This window comes from Taudactylus pleione, unplaced genomic scaffold (assembly GCF_031769625.1).
Source record: "Taudactylus pleione unplaced genomic scaffold, aTauple2 ptg000392l, whole genome shotgun sequence".
Lineage (NCBI taxonomy): Eukaryota > Metazoa > Chordata > Amphibia > Anura > Myobatrachidae > Taudactylus > Taudactylus pleione.
Genome location: NW_028284793.1, coordinates 4,095,336 through 4,117,292, shown reverse-complemented (window position 1 = coordinate 4,117,292; position 21,957 = coordinate 4,095,336). Strand labels below are relative to the sequence as shown.

Genomic DNA, 21,957 nt, shown 5'->3' with positions numbered 1-21,957 from the left:
GCCAAATTTGCATACACATCGAGCGAGTGTACGCATCTAGCGAGCGGATCTGAGTCCAGCCCTTAATTCCTATAATCTTTTTTTATTTTCGAACAAGAACACTACATACGCAGAGAGGATCCACCATTTCTCCAACAGAGAGGTGATGATACTGTACTCCATATATTTTTGTAGTCTGGATGGTAGAAAGTACCATTTGTAATAGATTTTATGAGTTTTCTTTCATTAAGTTTCATACTGAAGATTTGTAACTGTGATGGCAGCCCAAAACTATGAATATTAGAGAAGGTTAGGTTTGCTTGCAAGTTAAAGGGCAGCCAGCGCAGTGAAGGGCAGGGGAGAGGAGCAGTTTTGGTGAAGATGAGCAGTGGATCATGTCACAAGCAGTTAGTGTTGGTTCAGGGAAAGCCTGAGATACTGTAAGATGAGGCTACATTAAATGAGGTTGTGTTTGGTGAATGGGATGGAGAAAAAGGTGGAACAGAAGTCGAAAGACAAACTAATGTGTTCATCACCGTGTGAGGTAACAGGAAATTATTATTTAAAAAATTGATCATAAGGCATCACCGAAGCACACACATCCTTATCACCCATCAGTGACCATTCAACACTTATGCACATTTATGGAATGTGAAAGCAGCAACTGCAGAGTAGAGCAGCGGAAGGCCTAACAGTATGATTGATTTAGTAATATTCAAGTGCCTTTTTTTTCTCTTATGGTGCGATATCGTTATCGTTCAGTCGTCCACTTTATCGTCCATTTTTAAGCCCAAAAAGATGAACGATGACGTCGATGCGCGTTCCCGCGGGTCGTTCGTCATCATCGTTCATCGGGCTGACATGCAGGCCAACCTGACGAACTCGTCAGGTTGCTGCATGTCAGGGAATGGGGGAGAGAGCCCGGCGCTGAACGATATCGTTAATGATATCGTTCAGCGGCTGTGCTCAATGTCATAAACGACATTGAGCACAGCCTGCCGGGGACACACTAGACGATATCGCTCAGGGAGCATATCGTCTAGTGTGTATGCACCTTTACTGCTCAGCTGTGGTACTTTTTTTCTTTTTTTTCTTTTTTTTCTTGTTAAATGCGTTTATTTAAAATTATTCAAAATGCAAAACCATGTTTGGTCATACATTCAGCACAGATGCAAATTGGTGGATAAAGCAGCACAAAAATATGGAGCAGTAAGCTTAAAACGCATATAATCACTGTACATAATAAGATGTACAAGCTGCCCATGTGCATGGCCAGTGTTCTCAAAGAGAAAAACAAACATGGAGAACAACCAATAGTAATGTAACTATGATAGGTGAAGGGAGAGGAGGAGGCCTAAACTGGGTCACTAGCATGCAGTAGTAGAGTAGAAACCCCTCAAGAAAAAGCAGCAGTATAAACTCAATATATATGCCCTAATACTGGATTGAATTAGATTGTGGGCAGTTGGAAAAATGTAAAAATAACCCCTATGATATAGTAAATGTCACATCACATCAAAGTCCTACAACTTTGAAACCATTGCTTTCATTAAACTTTTATTAGAAAGAGATTTTATACCTTATTTTCCACAGCTTTGAGTTTGTGCAAAATTCAAGTGTTTTTGCTGAGCGGAAATGGCTGTGCACACTTTGCAAGAAACACCCTCGCTCGCCCAACTTATCCCAAACTGTTACACCTCCAGAAACCCTGCCATCTTCCTCACAGAACTATGCAGTGGCAGGAAACTGAATTTTGCACTGTTTCTTAGGCAGTTTTGTGCGTTGTGAATTACTACCATTGCATTTTCATGCTTTGGACACACACATTTAAGATGTGAATGCACATTGGAAGAGTAAAGGACTGCGTATAATATGGCTTGCTGGGCACACTAGCATAAGTTCTCTGTAGCCAGGTGTGAGTAACAAAATCTAATTTTGTTATATACATTGGCAAAGCACGTTCTTCTCTCTTGTTCACAAACTTTAAACCATTCCTATGCTGCACCCTGACTTTTACAGGGACACAAATTATTTTATCTTGAATTACATGCTTGTTGGCAAAATGAAGTGTTATTTCTAGATTAATTTAACTTTAAAAAAGCTCCTTAATTACGGGGAAGTGAACATGTTTTCAGGAAAAAAAGTTTTAAAAAGTGACATGCCTGAAGCAAAATCTAAGCCAGGGTTTCCCAACCTCGGTCCTCAAGGCACACTAACAGTCCAGGTTTTAGTGATATCCTTGCTTGAGCACAAAATAACTAAGGTACTAATTAAGACACTTTTACTTAAGTATGGCTATCCTTAAAACCTGGACAGTTAGTGTGCCTTGAGGACTGTGGTCGGGAACCCCTGGTCTAAGCTAATGGTGTTTATCTTGTTGAAGGATTAAAATATTTATCTATTAAAGTGCGCACAGCTCATACAAAAAAAATGATGCTAGTTTTTACAAGGCAATGGAAAGGGTGACACTTCAGTTGCTCCTTGGGTCATTTCATTGTCTTGAAGCATGAAGCTCTGGCCAGAGAGTCAGGAGACATTTACTTGTGCGGGCAAGTAGTCTCTTATACCTCTGAAGTCATTCTGCTGATACAATCATTTGATTATTATATCATTGATAAAGACCAGTGAGCCAGTGTCAAACAAAAGTAATAAATGATCGGATCATGTTTTGGATTATCTTGACTTTTTTTTCTTCCAGACTTTCAGCAATCACAATCTTTTATAATACTTTAGACCTCTGCTTGCTGAACATTTTTTTTGGTCTTTCTATTTTTGGTGTTTAGGCCTAGCAAAGTGGGAGCCACTTTTAAAAAAAAAATTATTGCTAGTACTCACACTACATTTACCATAAACTTCAAAAATGCTATGCATAGGCATGTCTAGAAACAGCACAAATATAGTATCAAGCACCCACATACCTAGCAATCCGACTGTTATGATTCTGTAGTTCAAGCCTTCTGTGAATAATTGTGATGCCAAAACACCAGCACTATAAAGATTATTAGTGAGGTCATTGACGGATGTCTTACAATATATTGTATGTCATGAATAGCAGATTGCTTTGACTGAACAAGGCTTTGGTAAACCCCCCAAAAAGGTTTTGTATATAGCCAGTTTCAATGCTCTGACTAAATTGTGCTTTTATTTAAGCATCCAAGCAGCTTACTTTCATAGACGTGTCTTCATCTTAGTTAAGGCTACTACATTTAGCCTGAAGCCGATATCCCTACTCCGCCCAATTTCAGATAGTGGGATTCAGTATAAAGTGCTGTTAATATGAAACATTAAAGCATATATTGGTTTTAGCATCTTTTTTACTTTTTTTTATGTTAGCTGCCTAAGTCAACAGCAATTTGACTCCAGTAATTATAGAGCGCACTGTATTGCATTAACGTTTTCAGTTAATTTCAGAGTTGTAGTTATTGAATTTGTTAATTTTAGATCACCTTCTCATCGGCCTTTGTATGGAAATAGGTCTGTGCCACGTATTTGTCCATGAGCTCCTCGTACCTATTTCTGATCTAATAGATCACAAACAGACTAATTATTTATTCTGAGTAATTTGTCAGGCTCCACTTGTCCACTGAAAACAAATTATCTAAGAGATTAAACTAATTAATTTAATAAATACACAGATAAAAACAAAATCCAAGTTTTGGATTGCATATTGCTTTTGGACTAATCCTATATATGTTTTGTATTAAATGTATGCACTATGGTGTATAGATTGCCCTACTATGAGTGTGCATGGGATGTAGTTACATGACCCCCGCACAGGATGCCGGAATCCAGTGTGCATTTTTGCAGTGGTTTAATGCGACTTTTTAACAATCATGATTATCAGCTTGGTAACTAATTTGTTTTACAGATAACTAACGAGAATGAGGAGAATGAGGAGGAGGAGGAAAATTTCTGCTTTCACATGGATACTGAAACCATTCCAACTAGAGTAAGTGGTTATGGCCCGTTCTCTGACATGTACGGTAACAGATTGCACATTCCGACGTGACGTATCTTAACTTGAATCAAGAAATATTCTCTCCCCCTCTCTCTCTCTCCCCTCTCTCCCCCCCTCCACCCCCTCTCTCTGGCCGCTACTGTGGGGGCACTGCATAGGTGGGGTGGCCGCTACTGGGGACACTGTATGGGGGGGCCACTACTGGGGCACTGTACAGGGTGGGGCCGCTACTAGGGGCAATGCATAGTGGGGACTACTACTGGGGCACTGTATAAGGGGGACTACTACTGGAGGCAATGCATAGGGGGGACCACTTCTGAGGGCACTGATTAAAGGGGCACTACATAGGGGGACCACTACTGGGGGCACTATATATGGGGACCACCACTGTGGGCACTGCATAGGGGTGGTGGCCGCTACTGGGGGCACTGTACGGGGGTGTGTGGCCGCTACTGGGGCACTGTATTAAGGGGGGTGTTACTAGGGCACTGTATAGGGGGGCGCTACTAAGGGCAATGCATAGTGGGGACTACTACTGGGGGCACTGCATAGGGGGACTACTACTGGGGGCACTGCAGAGGGGGGGACTACTACTGGGGGCACTGCGGGGGGGACTACTACTGGCGGCACTGCAGAGGGGGGGGACTACTACTGGGGGCATTGCATAGGGGGACCACTACTGGGGGAACTGCATAGAGGTGCCCAAAGCATATTCTTGCATTTGGGCCCACCACTTTCTAGTTCGGCCACTGCCGGTAGTGGCTTTGCTTGGCCAGGTTTTTTGGCTGCGGAGGGCTGGTTGCCTAGAGAGGCGGGTTAGCTACTCCAATAATGTGGCTGTGGGAGGGTGGTTTACCTGGGGTACCCAGTTAGTGGTGTGGCCATGGGGGTTGGTTGCCTGGGGTGTAGGTGCTCAGTAATGCTGCCCCGGAGGAAGGGGGGGTCTGGCTTCTACAATTTCATCCTGGCTCCTAGGTTTTAGAAAAATTTGTCAAGCCCTAGTATAGCAGCATCAATGTGAAATGTTGGCATATAGCACACACTGCTCTCCTGAGCATAAACAAAAGAAGAAAACCTTTTAGCACCTATACAGTGCACTAGATGAATTGACTTCCTCAAAAGTGACAGGTCCTATGTATTCCTGATAATAGTATTGTTATGCTGAATAATGAGATTATACATGGGAGGCTGCCTGGTTAATTTGTTTGTTAACTGTTCTTTGTAAACTAACCCTTACCCTAACCTTACCCCTAACCCACCTTTCCTGCAGTCTAACCCTAACCCTCCGCTCTTGTAGCCTAACCTTCACGCCCCCTGCCTAACCCTAACCCTCTACTCCTGCAGCCTAACCCTAACCCTCTACTCCTGCAGCCTAACCCTAACCCTCTACTCCTGCAGCCTAACCCTAACCCTCTACTCCTGCAGCCTAACCCTAACCCTCTACTCCTGCAGCCTAACCCTAACCCTTTACTCCCGCAGCCTAACCCTCCCCCTAGTGCCTAACCGTAATCCTAACTCTAAAATTTACCTTCAGGATTGCAGCTGCCGGGATTGTCGAGCCGGGCTTCTGACTCTTGTCGGGATTCCGGCGTCGGAAATTGCGACCGTTGGCCCTGTGCGCACGGGGATTTTGAACTACATCCCGTTTATTTCATATATGTTCCTCTTCATCCATGGGGGACTCTGGCGAATACGGTGCAAGGCTCCTGGCTATATTGTTAAATAACTGCCTAAACCCGGTCTCATCCCCCCTATACCCAGATTGGCTTGTTCGTTCTTCAGTTCATTCAAGTGCCCAAGTAATATTACATTTATTTTCTTTTATGGTTTCTGTTTTATTGCAATGCAGTTTACTGAACACCTCTCCGATATTTCTGGGATGTAAGAAGTGGGCTGCAGAGATGCAGTGACGGCATCTCTTTTGTAAAAACATGCATATACTAGGACTTCCGGTTCCGGCTGCATGGAGTGAGCAACTCCACTCCTTCCCCGGGACACAGACTCCTTGTCAAGGCTGCACAGCAGCTTCTACGCTGAGGACACCTGTTCCCCCTATGCTCAAAAGCACATGGAGAAATACTACGTCTCATCGGCAGCACCTGCTAAGCAAGTACCGCCTTGCCAGGAGCAAAGCCGGGCCGATCCCAAAATGGCGCCGGGCACTGGATCTGCTCCTAACTCCCCAGCTGCAAAGAAGGCTGCAGCAGCTCAAGAGACCACAGACCTGCCTTAGGTACGATGCTCACTCGACTCTCCTGTCACATTTGCAGACATTGTAGAGGCAATTAAAACAACTATGGGGCCACTGTTGACGCAGGCCGTCTCAGACATTACATCACAACTACAAGCTCTCTCACACACAGATTTGGCAGATGTTCAGTCTGCAGTACACAGATTAAAGAAGGAGAATTTCCAACTATGGAACAAACTAGACGATATAGAAAATCCTTCCCGCAGGAACAACATTAGGCTGGTGGGATTACCTGCATCCATTAAAGGCCCGCACTGACTGACTTTGTGCAGCGCACTCTTCCATCCTTATTATAGATAGTGGAAGAATGTAAAGACCTTGTGGTGGAACCAGTACACAGGGTAAGACCACCACCTAAGACGCCAAATGCCCGTCCGAGGGTAACCCTATTTAGATGTCTCAACTATCATTCTGGACAGTCTCCATAAAGAAAAAAATCTATAATTTGGGTGGGAAACAAACTTTGTTTCAGGATTTTTATATAGAGCTCACCAGAGCCCGCAAGGCATTTTCACCCATATGCTCAGGTTTGGTCATGTAATAAAAAAAATTTTTCCCGGCCAAACTCCGCATATTTGAAGGTGATACGTTTTAAGGATTTTACCTCACCTGATGATGCCTACACATATTAAAAGGAAGAAAGTCAGGCTAATAATTATGACATATCGGATCCTTCACCGACTCTATCCTGAATGCCTATTGCTTGACTTATTTTCATCCTCCGTTTTTCATTTTTCTTCTATACCTTTGACATACGAAGAGTCCTGTTATCTTGGAATTAAGATAATATGGCAGAACTGTACTAGATATTCCCACGGACCTCTCCTCTAATCCTGCCTATCTCCATATACACACGTTCTTCTTTATGAGGAACAGACCATGATCAGTATATCTACTGGCTACACGTTGTGGTTTTACTACAGGTTGAGTCTCCCATATCTAAAATGCTTGGGACCAGGGGTATTTTGGATATCGGAATATTCCATATTTTGGAATATTTGTATACCATATTGAAATGTCTTACGAATAGGGCCCAAATCTAAACACACAATGCATTTATGATTCTTATACACTTTATACACACAGCCGGAAGGTAATTTTATACAATATTTTCAATAATTTTGTGGCTCAAACAAAGTTTGTGAACATACATGAAATTAATTTATCTTTCATATAGACCTTATACACACACAGCCTATAGGTAATTGTATACTTTATTTTTAATAATTTTGTGCCTTAAGCAAAGTTTGTGTACATTAAACCATCAAAAAGCAAAGGTTTCACTGTCTCAGTCATGCTAAAAATATTCCGTATTTCGGAATATTTGGATATGGGAGACTCAACCTGTATCTCTTTTATCTACTAAGTTGTTGACAACTATTATTTTTCTAAGTGCTGACTCTCTGTGTAAAATATTGATATCTAGTAATACAAGTTGTTAGATCCTAACTGCTTTCTTTCCCTAATATAAGTCCTTAGCTTCATTTCTTAGCCGGGAAAGGAATGCGGAATGATGCTACCCGGATTTATTTGATCTATATACAGTAGTTGGAAGGTTTATTTCACCCTTTTTGATGGAAATAGCCACTCAAAGTTCCTGTTCTTGAATTATCCTCCCTTTTTATATTGTTGTTGCTATTACAGGTTGAGTCTCCCATATCCAAATATTCCGAAATACGGAATATTCCGAAATACGGAATATTTTCAGCATGACTGAGATAATGAAACCTTTGATTTTTGATGGTTTAATGTACATAAACTTTGTCTAAGGCACAAATTATTAAAAATATTGTATAAAATAACCTTCAGGCTGTGTGTATAAGGTGTATATGAAACATAAATGAATTTCATGTATGTACACAAACTTTTTTTGATGCACAAAATTATAAAAAATATTGCATAAAATGACCCGCAGGCTGTGTGTATAAGGTGTATATAACACATAAATGCATTCTGTGTGTATATTTGGGTCCCATTCCCAAGTAATTTCATTATAATTTGCAATATTCCAAAATACGGAATATTCCGATATCCAAAATACCCCTGGTCCCAAGCATTTTGGATATGGGAGACTCAACCTGTACTATGTTTTCTTTCATGTTCCTTCCCCTGATCTTGTCTTGTTCGTCTTCTCTCCTTTTGTGTTACCCCTCATGGCCAATATTTACCAATATTGATGTGTTTATTGGTGACGATCTATGTTTGTTTATCTTACTGCTATATGACTGAGATAAAAGTAGGCTCTTTGAATGTAGGGGGTATAAATTCACCAACAAAAAGGAAAAAGATTTTGGTATACTTGTCTAAACATGATATAGACATCGTTTTTATACAAGAGACACATTTGGTCCCCTCTGAAATGGTAAAATTGCAAATTCTGAATTGGGTAGTGGTATCATCTGCACCTTACACATCTAAAATTCATAATATATAGTATGTGTTATGTAATGTTTATGCACCTAACAGCTACTCCAAACATTTCTTCCAAATTTTACTTTCTACTTTAACTGCACATGCCTCTGAAAATCTTATAATATGTGGTGATTTTAATTTAATCTCTAACTCTCAATTGGATAAATCCCACAATTCAAAAAAATCTCCTCCCCTTCCGAAACTCTGAGTTTCTATGTTCTCAGCCAGATTGCAACTAATAGACATATGGAGGGCGTGTTATCCCACTGAAAAAGATTATACATGCTTATCAGCTGCACGTTATACCCTTTCTTGACTATCTCCTGATCTCTACAACACTTTTCCCACAGGTAACTGAAACGAATATATAACCAATCATAATTTTCAGATCATGCATTGCTCTGGTTTTCTCTCCGAATTTCTGCAGAGAAAATCTCCTATGGTACATGGAGATTTCCCTCATATCTGACCCAAGTCGCTCAAATTTAAACAAAAAATAGAATACATATGGGATGAGTATAAGATGAATAATTTACCCCCTACGCCACTTCAGACCCACCTTTATTTTGCAATCTGCCAAGTAATATGTGGAGCTATAATATCCTATGTCTCCTCTGTAAAAAATAAATGCTCTTCTTCCTATTTGGCACTTAAAGTCTCTCTTTCGGAATATTTTGCAAAGTATAAGGAAACCAAGACACCTACTCATAGACACCAATATCAGCTAGCCAAAATACACTTTGAAGTTATTACAAACATTGGGAGACAACATTTATTTTCGATTAATTACTAATACCATAAATTTGGAAATAAAACTGTCCGACTGCTTATTAAGTCTCACCCCGATGCTAGTTCACCCTCTAAAAACAGATTTGGGCACTCTTACAACATTGAATAGTCAGATATCCAGCATTATGAAAGAATTTTATAAAAATATATATTCAACCCCAAACCTGGCAATAGATCCAAACCAACTAGATGACCCTTTGACTGGCAATACATGACTAAATTAAAATATCCGCAAGTACTATCAGACTTACTAGATTCCTTAACAAATCTGATTACATTAGAGGAAGTCTCTGCTGCAATCAAAGCTCTCAAACCGGCTAAAGCACCTGGACCAGATGGTTTGGGGAATGACTTTTACAAACTCCTCTTACCTCAACTAAAGGAAACCCTGGTATCTGTATTTAACCACATTTTAAATCACAATATTCTGCCTTTATATTTTAACACTGCAATAATTAAGGTTATACCGAAGCCTGGCCGCGACTTATCTCTACCAGGGTCGTACCGCCCAATTTCTCTGTTAAATACAGATTACAAATTGCTAACTAAGATATTCGCAGACGGGTTAAAAGTCATTTTACCACATATAATCCACCCCGATCAAACCGGATTTATATGGGGGCGCCACTCAGTACTTAATGTCCGGAGAGTGTTATCAGGCATGCAATATACCTAGATGACATCGGAGACATCCTCTAAGGTTATATTATCTCTTGATACTGAAAAGGCTTTTGATATAGTTCATTGATCTCACTTATTTCAATCCCTATCTGATTTTGGCTTCCCTTCACAATTTATTAACTTCCTGCAAAAGCTATATACAAATCCAATGTCAGAAATGTCCTGCAATGTGTATTTATAATCACCATTTCCTATTCAGAAAGGAACACATCAAGGCTGTCCCCTATGCCCACTGTTATTTTCAATTGCCATTGAACCCCTTGCCAATTACCCTATGAGTATCTACATTGTATAGAGGAATCTTGGTTAATAATATCGAGCTGAAAGTCTCATTAATTTGTGGACGACATGCTCGTCTTTATATCAGACCCGGTCTCCTCAAGATTTTGTAACAATTTCTTTTTTTTTTCTTAATGATATTTCTAATTTACACTTTACATTGGACACTTTTGGCTTGTTTTTGTGCTAACTTTCAAAACTGGTGTTTAGGTACACTTAAAAAAAAAAAAAAATTCATTTTTTTAACAACAGTAATGACTGTTGCAAAGAAATTAATAATCAACAATTGGATGAAAAAATCAGCTCCCACTATTGTGGAATTACAACAAAAACTTCTACAGTTACTTTACTTCGATATCTACACTTCCTGATATAAACAAAGGAGTGAAGATTTTTTTATAACAAATGGGGTAAATCTATAGAAAGCTTAGATATCTCTACGCAAAACCACATATATTTCCTGTATTTGAATCTACAGATTGATTTCTATATAGATGCCTTGAAGCTAACATTTGACTCACTCTTTAATGTATTTCTTTCTCATAGTATAAGCCCTACTTCTTAAACTGGTCTTCCCCCTACTTCTACAACATAACCTTCAGTCAAACTCCAGTCATGCTCCATTTATTATAAATAAATGCCACAGTATGTGAGACTTCTTTTCTTACTGTCATAAGCCGCTGTAATGTCTTGTTTGACATCAGGGACGGGATGCAGTAACACTTACCGCCTAACACCGCCGGACATCGCTTTGGTACTGGTCGCATATGCACCCACATATGCGATCAGTACAGCAAAGGACAGCTCTTCCGATAAGAGTTGTCCTTAGCGATCTCTGCTGCACAGTGGACTTCCGGGTTTATGACCCGGGAGTCCATCTGCGCATGCGCAGAGTGACGCGGCAGCCGCGGGGCATGCTAGGAGGGATCTGATCGGATCCCTCCTAGCAGCGAGATGCGGTAGAAGCCCATAGGCTTCTATAGGGTAACGCCACCTAAAGCTGGCGTTACCCTCCACATCGAAGCCCGGTGGCCAGGTGATTAATGCATACGGAAAATGCGTTACACAGGGGTTTTACTGCATTTTCCGTTTAGTGCATCATGGCCCAGTACTCCAGGTGGCTCTCTCGTGCCTGATGCTAGGAGACTAGGACGCCCGGCTGCTGCTCCATGAGGTCCTCCTACCTTATAGCTCCGTCACCTCCTCCCTGCACCGATTTGGATCTTCTTCCTTTTTTACCTCCGCTGATTCTCTCCTCTGATGCCGGCTATAGCGTTCAGTATGTAGCTTGCGGTTCCTGTGAGTGAGTTCATGTTCCTGTATATTCCAGCTCCTCGTGTCCAACGTGTATCTTAACTGTCTCTGCTACACTTCAGCGTCTGTGTGGACTATCTGCTAGTAACACCACAGCAATCTCTGCCACACTGCAGCATCTGGGTGGACAATCCGCTAATTATATCAGCAGCCTCTGCCGCACTTCACTGTCTATATGGACTTTCTACTAGTACATCACAGCAGTCCCTATCGCACTGCATCTGTGTTTACATTCTATTATTAACATCACAGCAATCTCTGCTGCACTACTGAGTCTGTATGGAATTTCAATTATTCACATCAGAGCAGTTTCTGGGCTGTACTCAGTTAGAGGCGAAAACGGCAGTTTAAAAAAAAATAAAAAATACGGCAACAGGCGGAAAAAAACTGGAGAAAATTTTAGGCCAGGAGAAAAAGAATGCAAAATCTCAATTTTTTGCCTAAAAATGTGGGGATTTCTTTCATTCAGAACCCTTTGAACACCCCCCCCCCCCCCAAAAAAAAAGTTGACTTGCCAAAAAATTTTTTTAAGTTGCACACTTTGGCGGAAAAAAACTGCTGTGCAAATTTTGGGAGGAAAAAATTGTTAAATGGTTTTAACGTATTGGGTCTGATTTTTTTGAGGGGGCAGTATGGATGCGTTAAATGTTTTAAATATCGCACACAGTCGCAGGCTGTTTTTTAAAAAAATTTAAAATTGCATTTTTACGAAATGAAAATATACTTGCACCCATTTTATCGTACCCCCAATTTACGTGTAACAGTAATTTCCTGGAAAAAATAGCTTTCTATATTTTTTTTTATGTTTTTCTTTTTTGACCAAAATTTGTGCGGTAATTTTTCACCAAAGTACGCAACTTACAATTTTTTTTCAGTAATTTATCATTAGGGAGGGGTGTCCAAAGGGTTCTGAAAGAAATCCCCACAGTTTTAGCCAAAAATAGGGATTTTGCTTTTTTTTTTCTCCTGGTCTGGGATGGAGAAAACTTTTTTTTTTTCTCCAAGTTTTTTTTTACCTGTTGCTGTTGCCAACTGTTTTTTGGTGAAAACTGATGTTTTCACCACAAATTGAATACAGCCCTCTGCCACACTCTAGCATCTGTGTAGATTCCTTGCTATACATCAGCCCTCAAGGCCGCTACCAGCCAAGTATGCATCAGCCCTCACGGCTGCCACCAGCCAAGTTTATATCAGCCCTCAAGGCTGCAACTTGGCCATTTGGCCACACTCGAGTCAAGTCCTCCAAAGCTTCTTTATTAATTGACTCATCAATCGATTCCTCAAAGCTTCTTAATCAATTCACACCTCTAATGATGAACTTTTAATTCCTGTGACTCTTCCCAGTGATTCATAACACTTACATTGTCCCATATAGTTGTAATTTTAAACCGATATCATCCCTTATGTATCTCTTCTTTTTCTACCCACCTTCCCCTCCCCTCATTTTGTTCTGCTATACTTTGGTTAAATGGCAAAATTTGAATGATACTCATCAGCTTATGCTAGCTATGGAAGAGTTTCAATCAACATTTATTTGTTGACTGTATATCACATTGTGTTATCTTTCATCTTTTGTGTATTTAATGACATTGAATGGTATCTGTACCTATAATCTAGATATGATTTATTTCACATTCATTGTCATGTTCAATGTATTTGATTGTTGACTATGTAAAAAGCCAATAAAAATTTGACTTTAAAAAAAAATAAATAGATGCATATTCTCATGTACATGAGTCTCTAACCTGCTGCTCAACACTACGCTCTGTAGGAGGCAGCATGGTCAGTGGCTTCCCTATCCAGCTGCAGGTGGGAGCCAATAAAGATTAAAATCACCTCTTATGGTGCTGGAAGTTAGTGTTAAAGATGAAGACCTGGTTGTCGCTACAATGCAAAGTGGCTTACCAATCATAAAAGCCCCCGTAGGCAGGTGGACGATTCCTGAGAGTGATTTTCTTGGTGAGCTCCATTCCTTGCTGGATCCAAGAAGGAGAAGCTACCATGACAACAGCACATCCTCCTTCTTGATGTCCTTCTAATCCTGGAAAGCCAGCCATGGATTTACCTCAGACTCTAGGAGCCAGAGTCTGAGGCAGTAGCTGTGTACAGGGCTAAGGCCCTGATTCAGAGCCGGACGCTCTGACCAGAGCGCTCCCTCTGAATCGGGGCCCACCTCCATAAATATGGAGCGTCCTCCTGGATGCTCGCATAGCTGTGGGTCACCACCCACAGCATATACGAGCGTGCAGGATGATGGTCGCGATGGTCTTGACCATCGCGACCATCACCACTGCGAGCAGAAGCCTGCGGTTGAGTTTCTCAACCGCAAGGCCCGGAGTGATTTTGGCTCTATCAGAGCCAAAATCACTCCCACTGACATCACTAGTGATGTCAGTGGGGCCAGCTTCTGACGGTAGGCATTCCCTATTTCCTGTGATTGATTTATTCTCTCTTGTAGCACTGCTATGAAGGGTACAAAATCCATAAAAAAGAGGAAGCCTGCATCATTCTAGTGGCCCTAGACTGGCCCATGAAATCCAGGTATTCAGACGTTCTGGATATGGTAGAGGCTCCTCTGTGGCGTGTTCGCCTGCGACTGGATCGGCTTAGCCATAGCCCTGCCAGCACCTGGCTTTGTCTCATCCTTAATGGAATTGCTATTGAGGTAACAATCCTGACAACCAAGAGGTTGTCAGATAGCATCGTCCAAATTATACTAAATGCAAGGAAGCCATTTTCTGCAAGGAACTATGACTTTTTTTTGCTGGTGGGAATGAAAGGAGTTCCCGACATCATCATTGTGACTGGTAGTGCTTCTTTTTTTTTTTTTGCAAGAAGCACTGGATACATGATTATACCTCCACTTCTTAAAGTTACAGATCTTCCAGAGAGTTTGAGGGTGATTCAGCAAAGGACGCAAGTGCTATAGCAGCTGCTTACATGTTAGCAGCTACGATAGCACTATTATGGTCATGCTTCCTCCATGCATTACTTATGCGAGCTGCGTCCAAGTGCGCAGCATCATATCATCTGCAACAAAGAGGCCAGGAAATCACCTGCCGACGGAGATCTTAGGCCCTCATTCAGAGCCGTACGCTCTGAGCAGAGCGCACGCTCTGAATGAGGGCCGCCCTCCATAATTCTGGAGCGTCCTCCTGGACGCTCGTATAGCTGTGGGTCACCACCCACAGCCTATACGAGCGTGCAGTTTGATGGCCGCGATGGTCGTGACCATCGCGACCATCGAAACTGCGAGCCGGAGCCTGCGGTTGAGGTTTTCAACCGCAAGACCCGGAGTGATTTTGGCTCTATCAGAGCCAAAATCACTCCCACTGACATCACTAGTGATGTCAGTGGGCCGGCTTCTGACGGTAGGCGTTCCCTTGGGAACGCCCCCGTCAGGGAGGCACGCCCCGGGCACGCCCACCAAAGGGGACGTGCTGTCAATCAACATCGACAGCACGCCCCCTTTGATCAGACACAACGAGTGAAGGAAAGTCCTTCGCTCTTCGCGTCTGGCGCATGCGCACGACGGAGCTCCCGCCGTCGTGCACATGCGCAGTGCACAACATCGACCCACTTGCGAGCGGACAGCCGCTCACGAGTGGGTCTGAATCAGGGTGTTAGCCTTTTCCCTTTGAATCTTGTTCTCAGTGCTCTGCAACATCCACCCTTTGAATCCCTAGACTTTGTGAAATTACAGCTACTTACCTGGAAAATAGTGTTTCTATTCCACAACAAGGAAAAGTGTAGGAGCTAGAAGTTCTCTACTACCGATCACCCTTCTTGGTGTTACATAAGAGGATAGGTCTGTTCTCAGGGCTATACCATAATTTCAGCCAAAAATGGTTTCTAGTTTCTAAATGAATCAGGAAGTAGTAGTTTTGGCTGGTTCTAGATGAAGAGGGCTCTCTTCAATCTTTAGACATTGTCTGCATGCTTAAGACTTCTGCCTGCAAGACTAACTTGGTTCGGACAATCTTTTTGTCCTTTATTATTGTCATAAATTGGGTTGGCTAGACTCTAAGCAGACCACCACCTGTTGGATTACTTTGATCATTCATCAGGGGCATGCATTGTTATTCAGAAAAAGGAAAGAAATGATAAGTGGCGCTAATATCACACAGCAGATGGCATAAAAAATGAATTTATTCAATAAATACACATAATCATAATAATTCCCGGGAATTCATAAGGGATAATCTATTTTTATGCATATGTGTATTATGATTATGGTTATTTAATTTTTAAACTCATTTTTTATGCCATCTGCTGTGTGATATTAGCGTCACTTATCATTTCTTTCCTTTTTCTGTCTGATTGTTGGTGGTTTGGCAAGACCCAAGTGTGCAGCTTTGAACACCAGCAGATAGAGTGAACCATACACGTCTACTGGCGCCCTAGCTATTTTTTGGCATGCATTGTTAGTGCCCATTTTGCTAGATTGGTGGTCTCTTCATGGGTGACAATTCAGTAGGCTTTGGCCATGCAGAGCGGCCACCTGGTCTTGTGTGTGTGCATGTTCACAAAATTCTATAGTTTTAATACCTTTACATACAGGGATGCCAGTTTCGGGTGTAAGGAAATGCTCACTGCACAATAGCACTCTCACCCTTAGAGAGAGCTTTAGAACGTCCCCACATTCCATTGTCCTTGAATAATGAAAGAGAAAATGGGATTTTTGTACTTCAATTAAATGCTTTTCTCTGATTCCTTAGGGCACATTGGACGCTCTCTTGTTTTCTTCTATCTGTTTTATTCTTGATTAGACAATGTTCTTTCTCCCCTTCTGTCTCTCTCTTTTTTGGGGGGCTTTCTTAGACAAAAAATGTAAACATGAAACAGTGAATTGGGAGATAGTGGGGGTGTGGATATTTTACAGTGTCCAAGCTTCTTGCACTGTTTGCTGTACCCCACTGTTCCAGTGTCCCCCAGGGAATTTGAAAAAATAATTTAAACACAAAAATCCAAGATTTTAGATCTATATTAATCATTATGTAGACTGAGTTACTGTTTAATGCAGTGATAGACAACATACAGCCTGGAGACACATATGGCCTTCTGACTTGCCTCCCCAGCTCATTTCTGCTTTGCTGGCATATTTGTTTGTTATAGCTTATAATGCTTTTTTAAAATACAGGCTGATATGTTCTAGACTTCTGTCAAATTTACTAATTTAAGATTAAAAATAAACATACAACCTTTTTGAATGCTAGAGGGCTGCACTTTGCGGCCTCTGAAGTGAAACCGGTTTCCTACCAGTGGTTTAATAATATAATAAATATTATATGCAGTATGTCAAATTTGTTTGCTGTTTGTATGCAATCTTTAACTCTAGGTGTAATTGTGCTTTACAGGCTGAATTATCGCTTCTTTTAAAAAAACTGTCTGAAAAGAGTACTGGGATGTTCATCCATCATCCTATTATCCGTTTGCTAAGTAAATCTGGCAAAAATGTTTGTAAGGTTAGTTTTCTCATTAAAAAGTTCACATTGCAACACAATTTATTATACATCACATAATTGGATGAAAACACAAATAATTAGACCTATAATGTTTAACTCTAAATGATAAAGGTTTTAAATACACCTGGCATTAAGACAGCCTCACATACTCCATTAGAGGTAGAGCCTAAAAGTGTGTATGGCAACTTCTGTCTTTTAATAACGCCATGCAAATGGAAAAGGCTCCAAATTGCTGCAATAATGTCACATAGTTTGTCATAAACCAGGGATGGGGAACCTCAGCCTGAGGGGCTGTGTAAGACCCGCAAAATCATTTGGTCTGGCCCTCTGGCTAACAGCGTGCCTAGAATGGCACCCTGCAGCCAGAATCTATGCAGCTGTGCCACCTGGAGCATCGTTAGGATGCTTTAGACGGTCACACCACTGCCCTTGCAATGCTCCGGGCATTGCTGTATAAACCGGCAATTGTGGCCCCGCCCCCATGTGATGTCACACAGAGGGGGTGTTGCCTACATCGGGCTCACAAATAATGGTATATATATCAAAGTGGCCCTTGGCAGAAAAAAGGTTCCCCATCCCTGTTGTAAACTGTGAGAACATAGGCAGGACTGTTAACTCTTCACTAATGATGGGTTTGCTCAACATTTGCGCTCGTTATATTTCAATATTGATGTTTTTGTTTTTTATAAAAAAAAAAAGCATGTGTTATTTAATTTTTTTTCAGACTACATTGCATTTTCAAAAAGTACCTTCTAGTCTTTTTGCATATCAATTTAAAATGGAACCAAAATGGAGAAAAAAAAGTTTTTTTTAGTGAAATTTAAAGAAAGTGAATCAACAGTAAACTTTTTTTTTTATTTTTTTTTATTAAACACTTGCTTCAATATTAATTTGTCTTTCCAAAATAGCAATAAGCAGGATTCATGGGGTAAGCTTTCACAAAAATAAATCGGCACTTTAAAATTATAACTCAAATTTTTTTATTTTTTTTTTTACATATTGACTTTAACACTTACTAAGTATAGCAATAATATGGTAGCCCAACAACTAGCGCTACTATTTTTTTAAGCTAGAAAACCATAAGAGAGATCCTTTTTTATTTGACACTAGATGGGAGAGATCTGGGTTTTATATTCCCCCATCTGTGGAAAATAAATTTTTTTTCATACTGTTGTCTGGTGATCTTTGAAAGATAATCTTCTTTTTCTGAAGTTGGTGCCCCCGATTGCGAGATCTTTCTTGATCCATGGACTCCATTTTTCCATCGTTTAGTGGTTAGTTTCTGATGACCATACTGATCAGCAGACATTAGTTATTATCGGGGCACCTGGTTTGAAAGTGGGGACTTTCCTCTTTGAAATAAGGGGTCTCCAATCTCTGTAGGTAACAGAGTGGAGGAGTTATAGATAAAGTCCTCCACCCATCACCCTTTTCCATACTTTTTTTTTTTTCCTTGAAAAGTGATGCCTGCGTGATGGTGTCACTTCCCAATTACTGGATGTAGCTGCATGCAGTCCGCATCAGTCAGTCTGGCACAATGGGTAACAGGTGATTTTCATTTTCTATTTTTTATTTTTCAGGGTGAGTGGGCCTAGTCCTTTGCAGTATGTATACAGTATGCATCCTCTGCAGTCCTAATGTTTACAGTATGCATCCTCTGCAGTCTCCTAATGTATGCAGTATGCATCCTGTGCAGTCCTAATGTATACAGTATGCATCCTCTGCAGTCCTAATGTATACAGTATGTATCCTCTGCAGTCCTAATGTTTACAGTATGCATCCTCTGCAGTCTCCTAATGTATACAGTATGCATCCTCTACAGTCCTAATGTTTACAGTATGCATCCTCTGCAGTCCTAATGTTTACAGTATGCATCCTCTGCAGTCCTAATGTTTACAGTATGCATCCTCTGCAGTCTCCTAATGTATACAGTATGCATCCTCTACAGTCCTAATGTTTACAGTATGCATCCTCTGCAGTCCTAATGTTTACAGTATGCATCCTCTGCAGTCCTAATGTATACAGTATGCATCCTCTGCAGTCCTAATGTATACAGTATGCATCCTCTGCAGTCCTAATGTATGCAGTATGCATCCTCTGCAGTCCTAATGTATACAGTATGCATCCTCTGCAGTCCTAATGTATACAGTATGCATCCTCTGCAGCAAATGGGTTAATGGAAACTGTTGTGTTGCCTATAGCAGCTATTCGGTTACTTTCTTTTTCTATAATGTGTTAGAAAGATGATATTCCGAGTAACAGCACAGTTTACTTCATGTGTCCCAAGTGTGTCTGTATCACTAAAGGCTGCACGTAAATGCATTGAGAGACATTCGTGTAAACTGACTCACATAAAAAATATGATACTGCATAATAATTGTTACCACTGACTGTGTTGCTGTCTTCTGTTCTTCTCTCATAAATGTCACTGAAGGTGATTGCAATCTACAGTAAATACCAGAGTAGGTAAGCCTCAGGCAACAGACATGTCATTTTCATTTTTTTTACTTTCAGGAGCCATGTACTCCCAGAGAACAATGCTGCAGTCCTACTGTGAAGCCTCGTGTCCTGAATAAAAGACCTAAAAAGTGATTCAACTGCAAATAAATAATAGGTAAAGTAAATAAATCCACACGACTCTTAATAATTGAATAATAAATGTGATCTGCTTACTACTTAAATATGTAGAATCATTAGCTTACATGGTGGAAAATGGCATTAGAATTTTACTGCTATTAACCTTTTGCGTGTGAAGTCCTCTTCCAGTGTCATAAACAGGCTGCACTGAAAGTGATCCAGCCATTCATCTTTAGTGCCCAGTGGTCTGCTTTGGCCATCTGTGTATGAGGCTTGATCCTGTCATTTGACTCATAGGTTCATTGGAAGCTCCTGCCTTAAATATGGTGAAATTTTATTACTATGGGTCTAATTAGCCAGAAGTATAACACTTAATTAAAATAATAAAGAAAAAAATAAATCACATATATATATATATATATATATATATATATATATATATACACATACAGTGTGTGTGTGTGTATATATGTATGTGTGTATATATAATATTTAATTTATATTATACATATGTATTGTATTTTATTTTCCTTTGAAAGTACCTATGCAGATTTTTATTTTCTTATTTTGCTACCTTCTATTTTAGAATTTACAATTTCTGGTATTTGTTGGTGTTCTGGGGTTGTTCCTTACTGTTTGTTTAATGGGGCACCACTCTATCAATTGTTAAACATTGCACAGAGATTTGAACAGTGAGAGTGAGAACTCTGCTTCTTAGCTTTTCTTGTTTGTGCTTGTGTTACTTGGCAGTTAGGGGAGCGGCTGAGAGTGCAATGAGGTGCCCAGCCTCTCTGGTCACATCTCTGGTGGTCCTCTGAGCACTGCTACCAGTTGTTTATTGCAGGGTGGGATACAATGTACTGATCCCTTTGTGAACTTTGTATCACATGAGTATCGTTACAGTATATCATATGCAACAGCAGTTCTTGTGTAATGAAACCCTTGATACAAAATATCGCAGACCAAAGAAAGTTGTAATTGAGGAAATTGCAGTTTAATTGAATTAAATTTTTGCAACCTGGATGTAAACAATGTAACTATATAGGAATTAACATACAAATATACCATAAAATTCATCTGATAATCAGGGGTTTAGGGCACTTGTCTTGTATTCTGACGGTGATAACTGGCTGACCTGTAGGGGTCTCAGTGTGACCGATGTGAATCCGCCAACTGATTGTATTGTATCCATCCCCTTGTGACCCGAGAAGTCTTAAGGCTCATACACACTAGACCAGCGGTCTTCAACCTTTGGCCCTCCAGCTGCTGTGGAACTACACATCCCAGCATGCCCTGCCACCGTTTTCATATAACAGCATGCTAAAACTGTGGCAGGGCATTCTGGGATCTGTAGTTCCACAGCAGCTGGAGGGCCAAAGGCTGAAGACCCATGTACTAGCCGCTGTGTGTATTCACAGATATTGGATGTGGCTGGTGGGGGTGCCGGCATCGGTAAGTGCATTCAATTATGGGTGACCTTAATCAGAGTAATACTGCAGCCCTCAGCAAGGGCACTGCTGCTGTAAGCAGGTACAATTTAGCTGGTGGGTGGTAGTTTTATCACAGTCGTTTCCCAGCCCTTGCTTGGCTGTGGGTAACTCAAATCAGAGTGGTACTGCAACCTTGGCACCTTTTGTAGGGGCATATTAGCAGTTCATAATGATGTATCGTGGCTGTAACAGTGTTCCTCGTGTAGAACCGTAGGATTATTCTGGCTCCAACGCATTACAGCTCTTACTACATACACTTTTCCTACGAGAAAGTTTGTATGTCTGCAGCAGGGGAATTTATTAGTGTCAATATAAGTTGTCTACACTCCTAAAGGGTCCAAGAAATGCTAATCGTAGTCCAGTCTTGGACTACCCATTTTGTTTGACTATTCGGTTTTTGGTGCACTCTCCGATGCCCATTGATTATGGAAACAGATCCCATCAGCACATATGGATTAACTATCTCCTTAAGGCTAAGCAGCATTTATCCAGACGACATGCAACTACTGAGTGGACGCAATTACTCCTAGAACAAGTGCTGTTATCTACATTCCTATCCAGACTGCATACAGGAGGGAAAACTGAAAGGACATGATCACCCCCAGACTTCTATACTACTCTAATTGCACTATTGTAGAGTCAGCTTTATACAATCTACACACATTGCTACACTGATCTGATTAATACAGTATGCACATAAAGAACATGGAAATTAGTAATGTCTTTTGATAGTATTATCATCATTATTACACTGGGTGATTG

The 21,957-nt window shown here is 40.9% G+C and overlaps 1 protein-coding gene across 3 annotated transcripts in view; it reads left to right on the top strand.

The window, feature by feature from the left end:
- LOC148507512 (uncharacterized) overlaps positions 1 to 21,957 on the top strand; it is a 96,628-nt gene that overhangs the window by 55,337 nt on the left and 19,334 nt on the right. For 2 of the 3 annotated variants that reach the window (XM_088445994.1, XM_088445993.1), the window contains 3 exons: positions 3,848 to 3,928; positions 17,021 to 17,128; positions 19,643 to 19,742. In XM_088445994.1, coding sequence (XP_088302120.1) covers positions 3,848 to 3,928; positions 17,021 to 17,128; positions 19,643 to 19,720 — 267 coding nt within the window. In that variant the 3' untranslated portion in view covers positions 19,721 to 19,742. The remainder of the gene's footprint in view (positions 1 to 3,847; positions 3,929 to 17,020; positions 17,129 to 19,642; positions 19,743 to 21,957) is intronic. The other variant, XM_088445995.1, reaches the window with a different exon arrangement.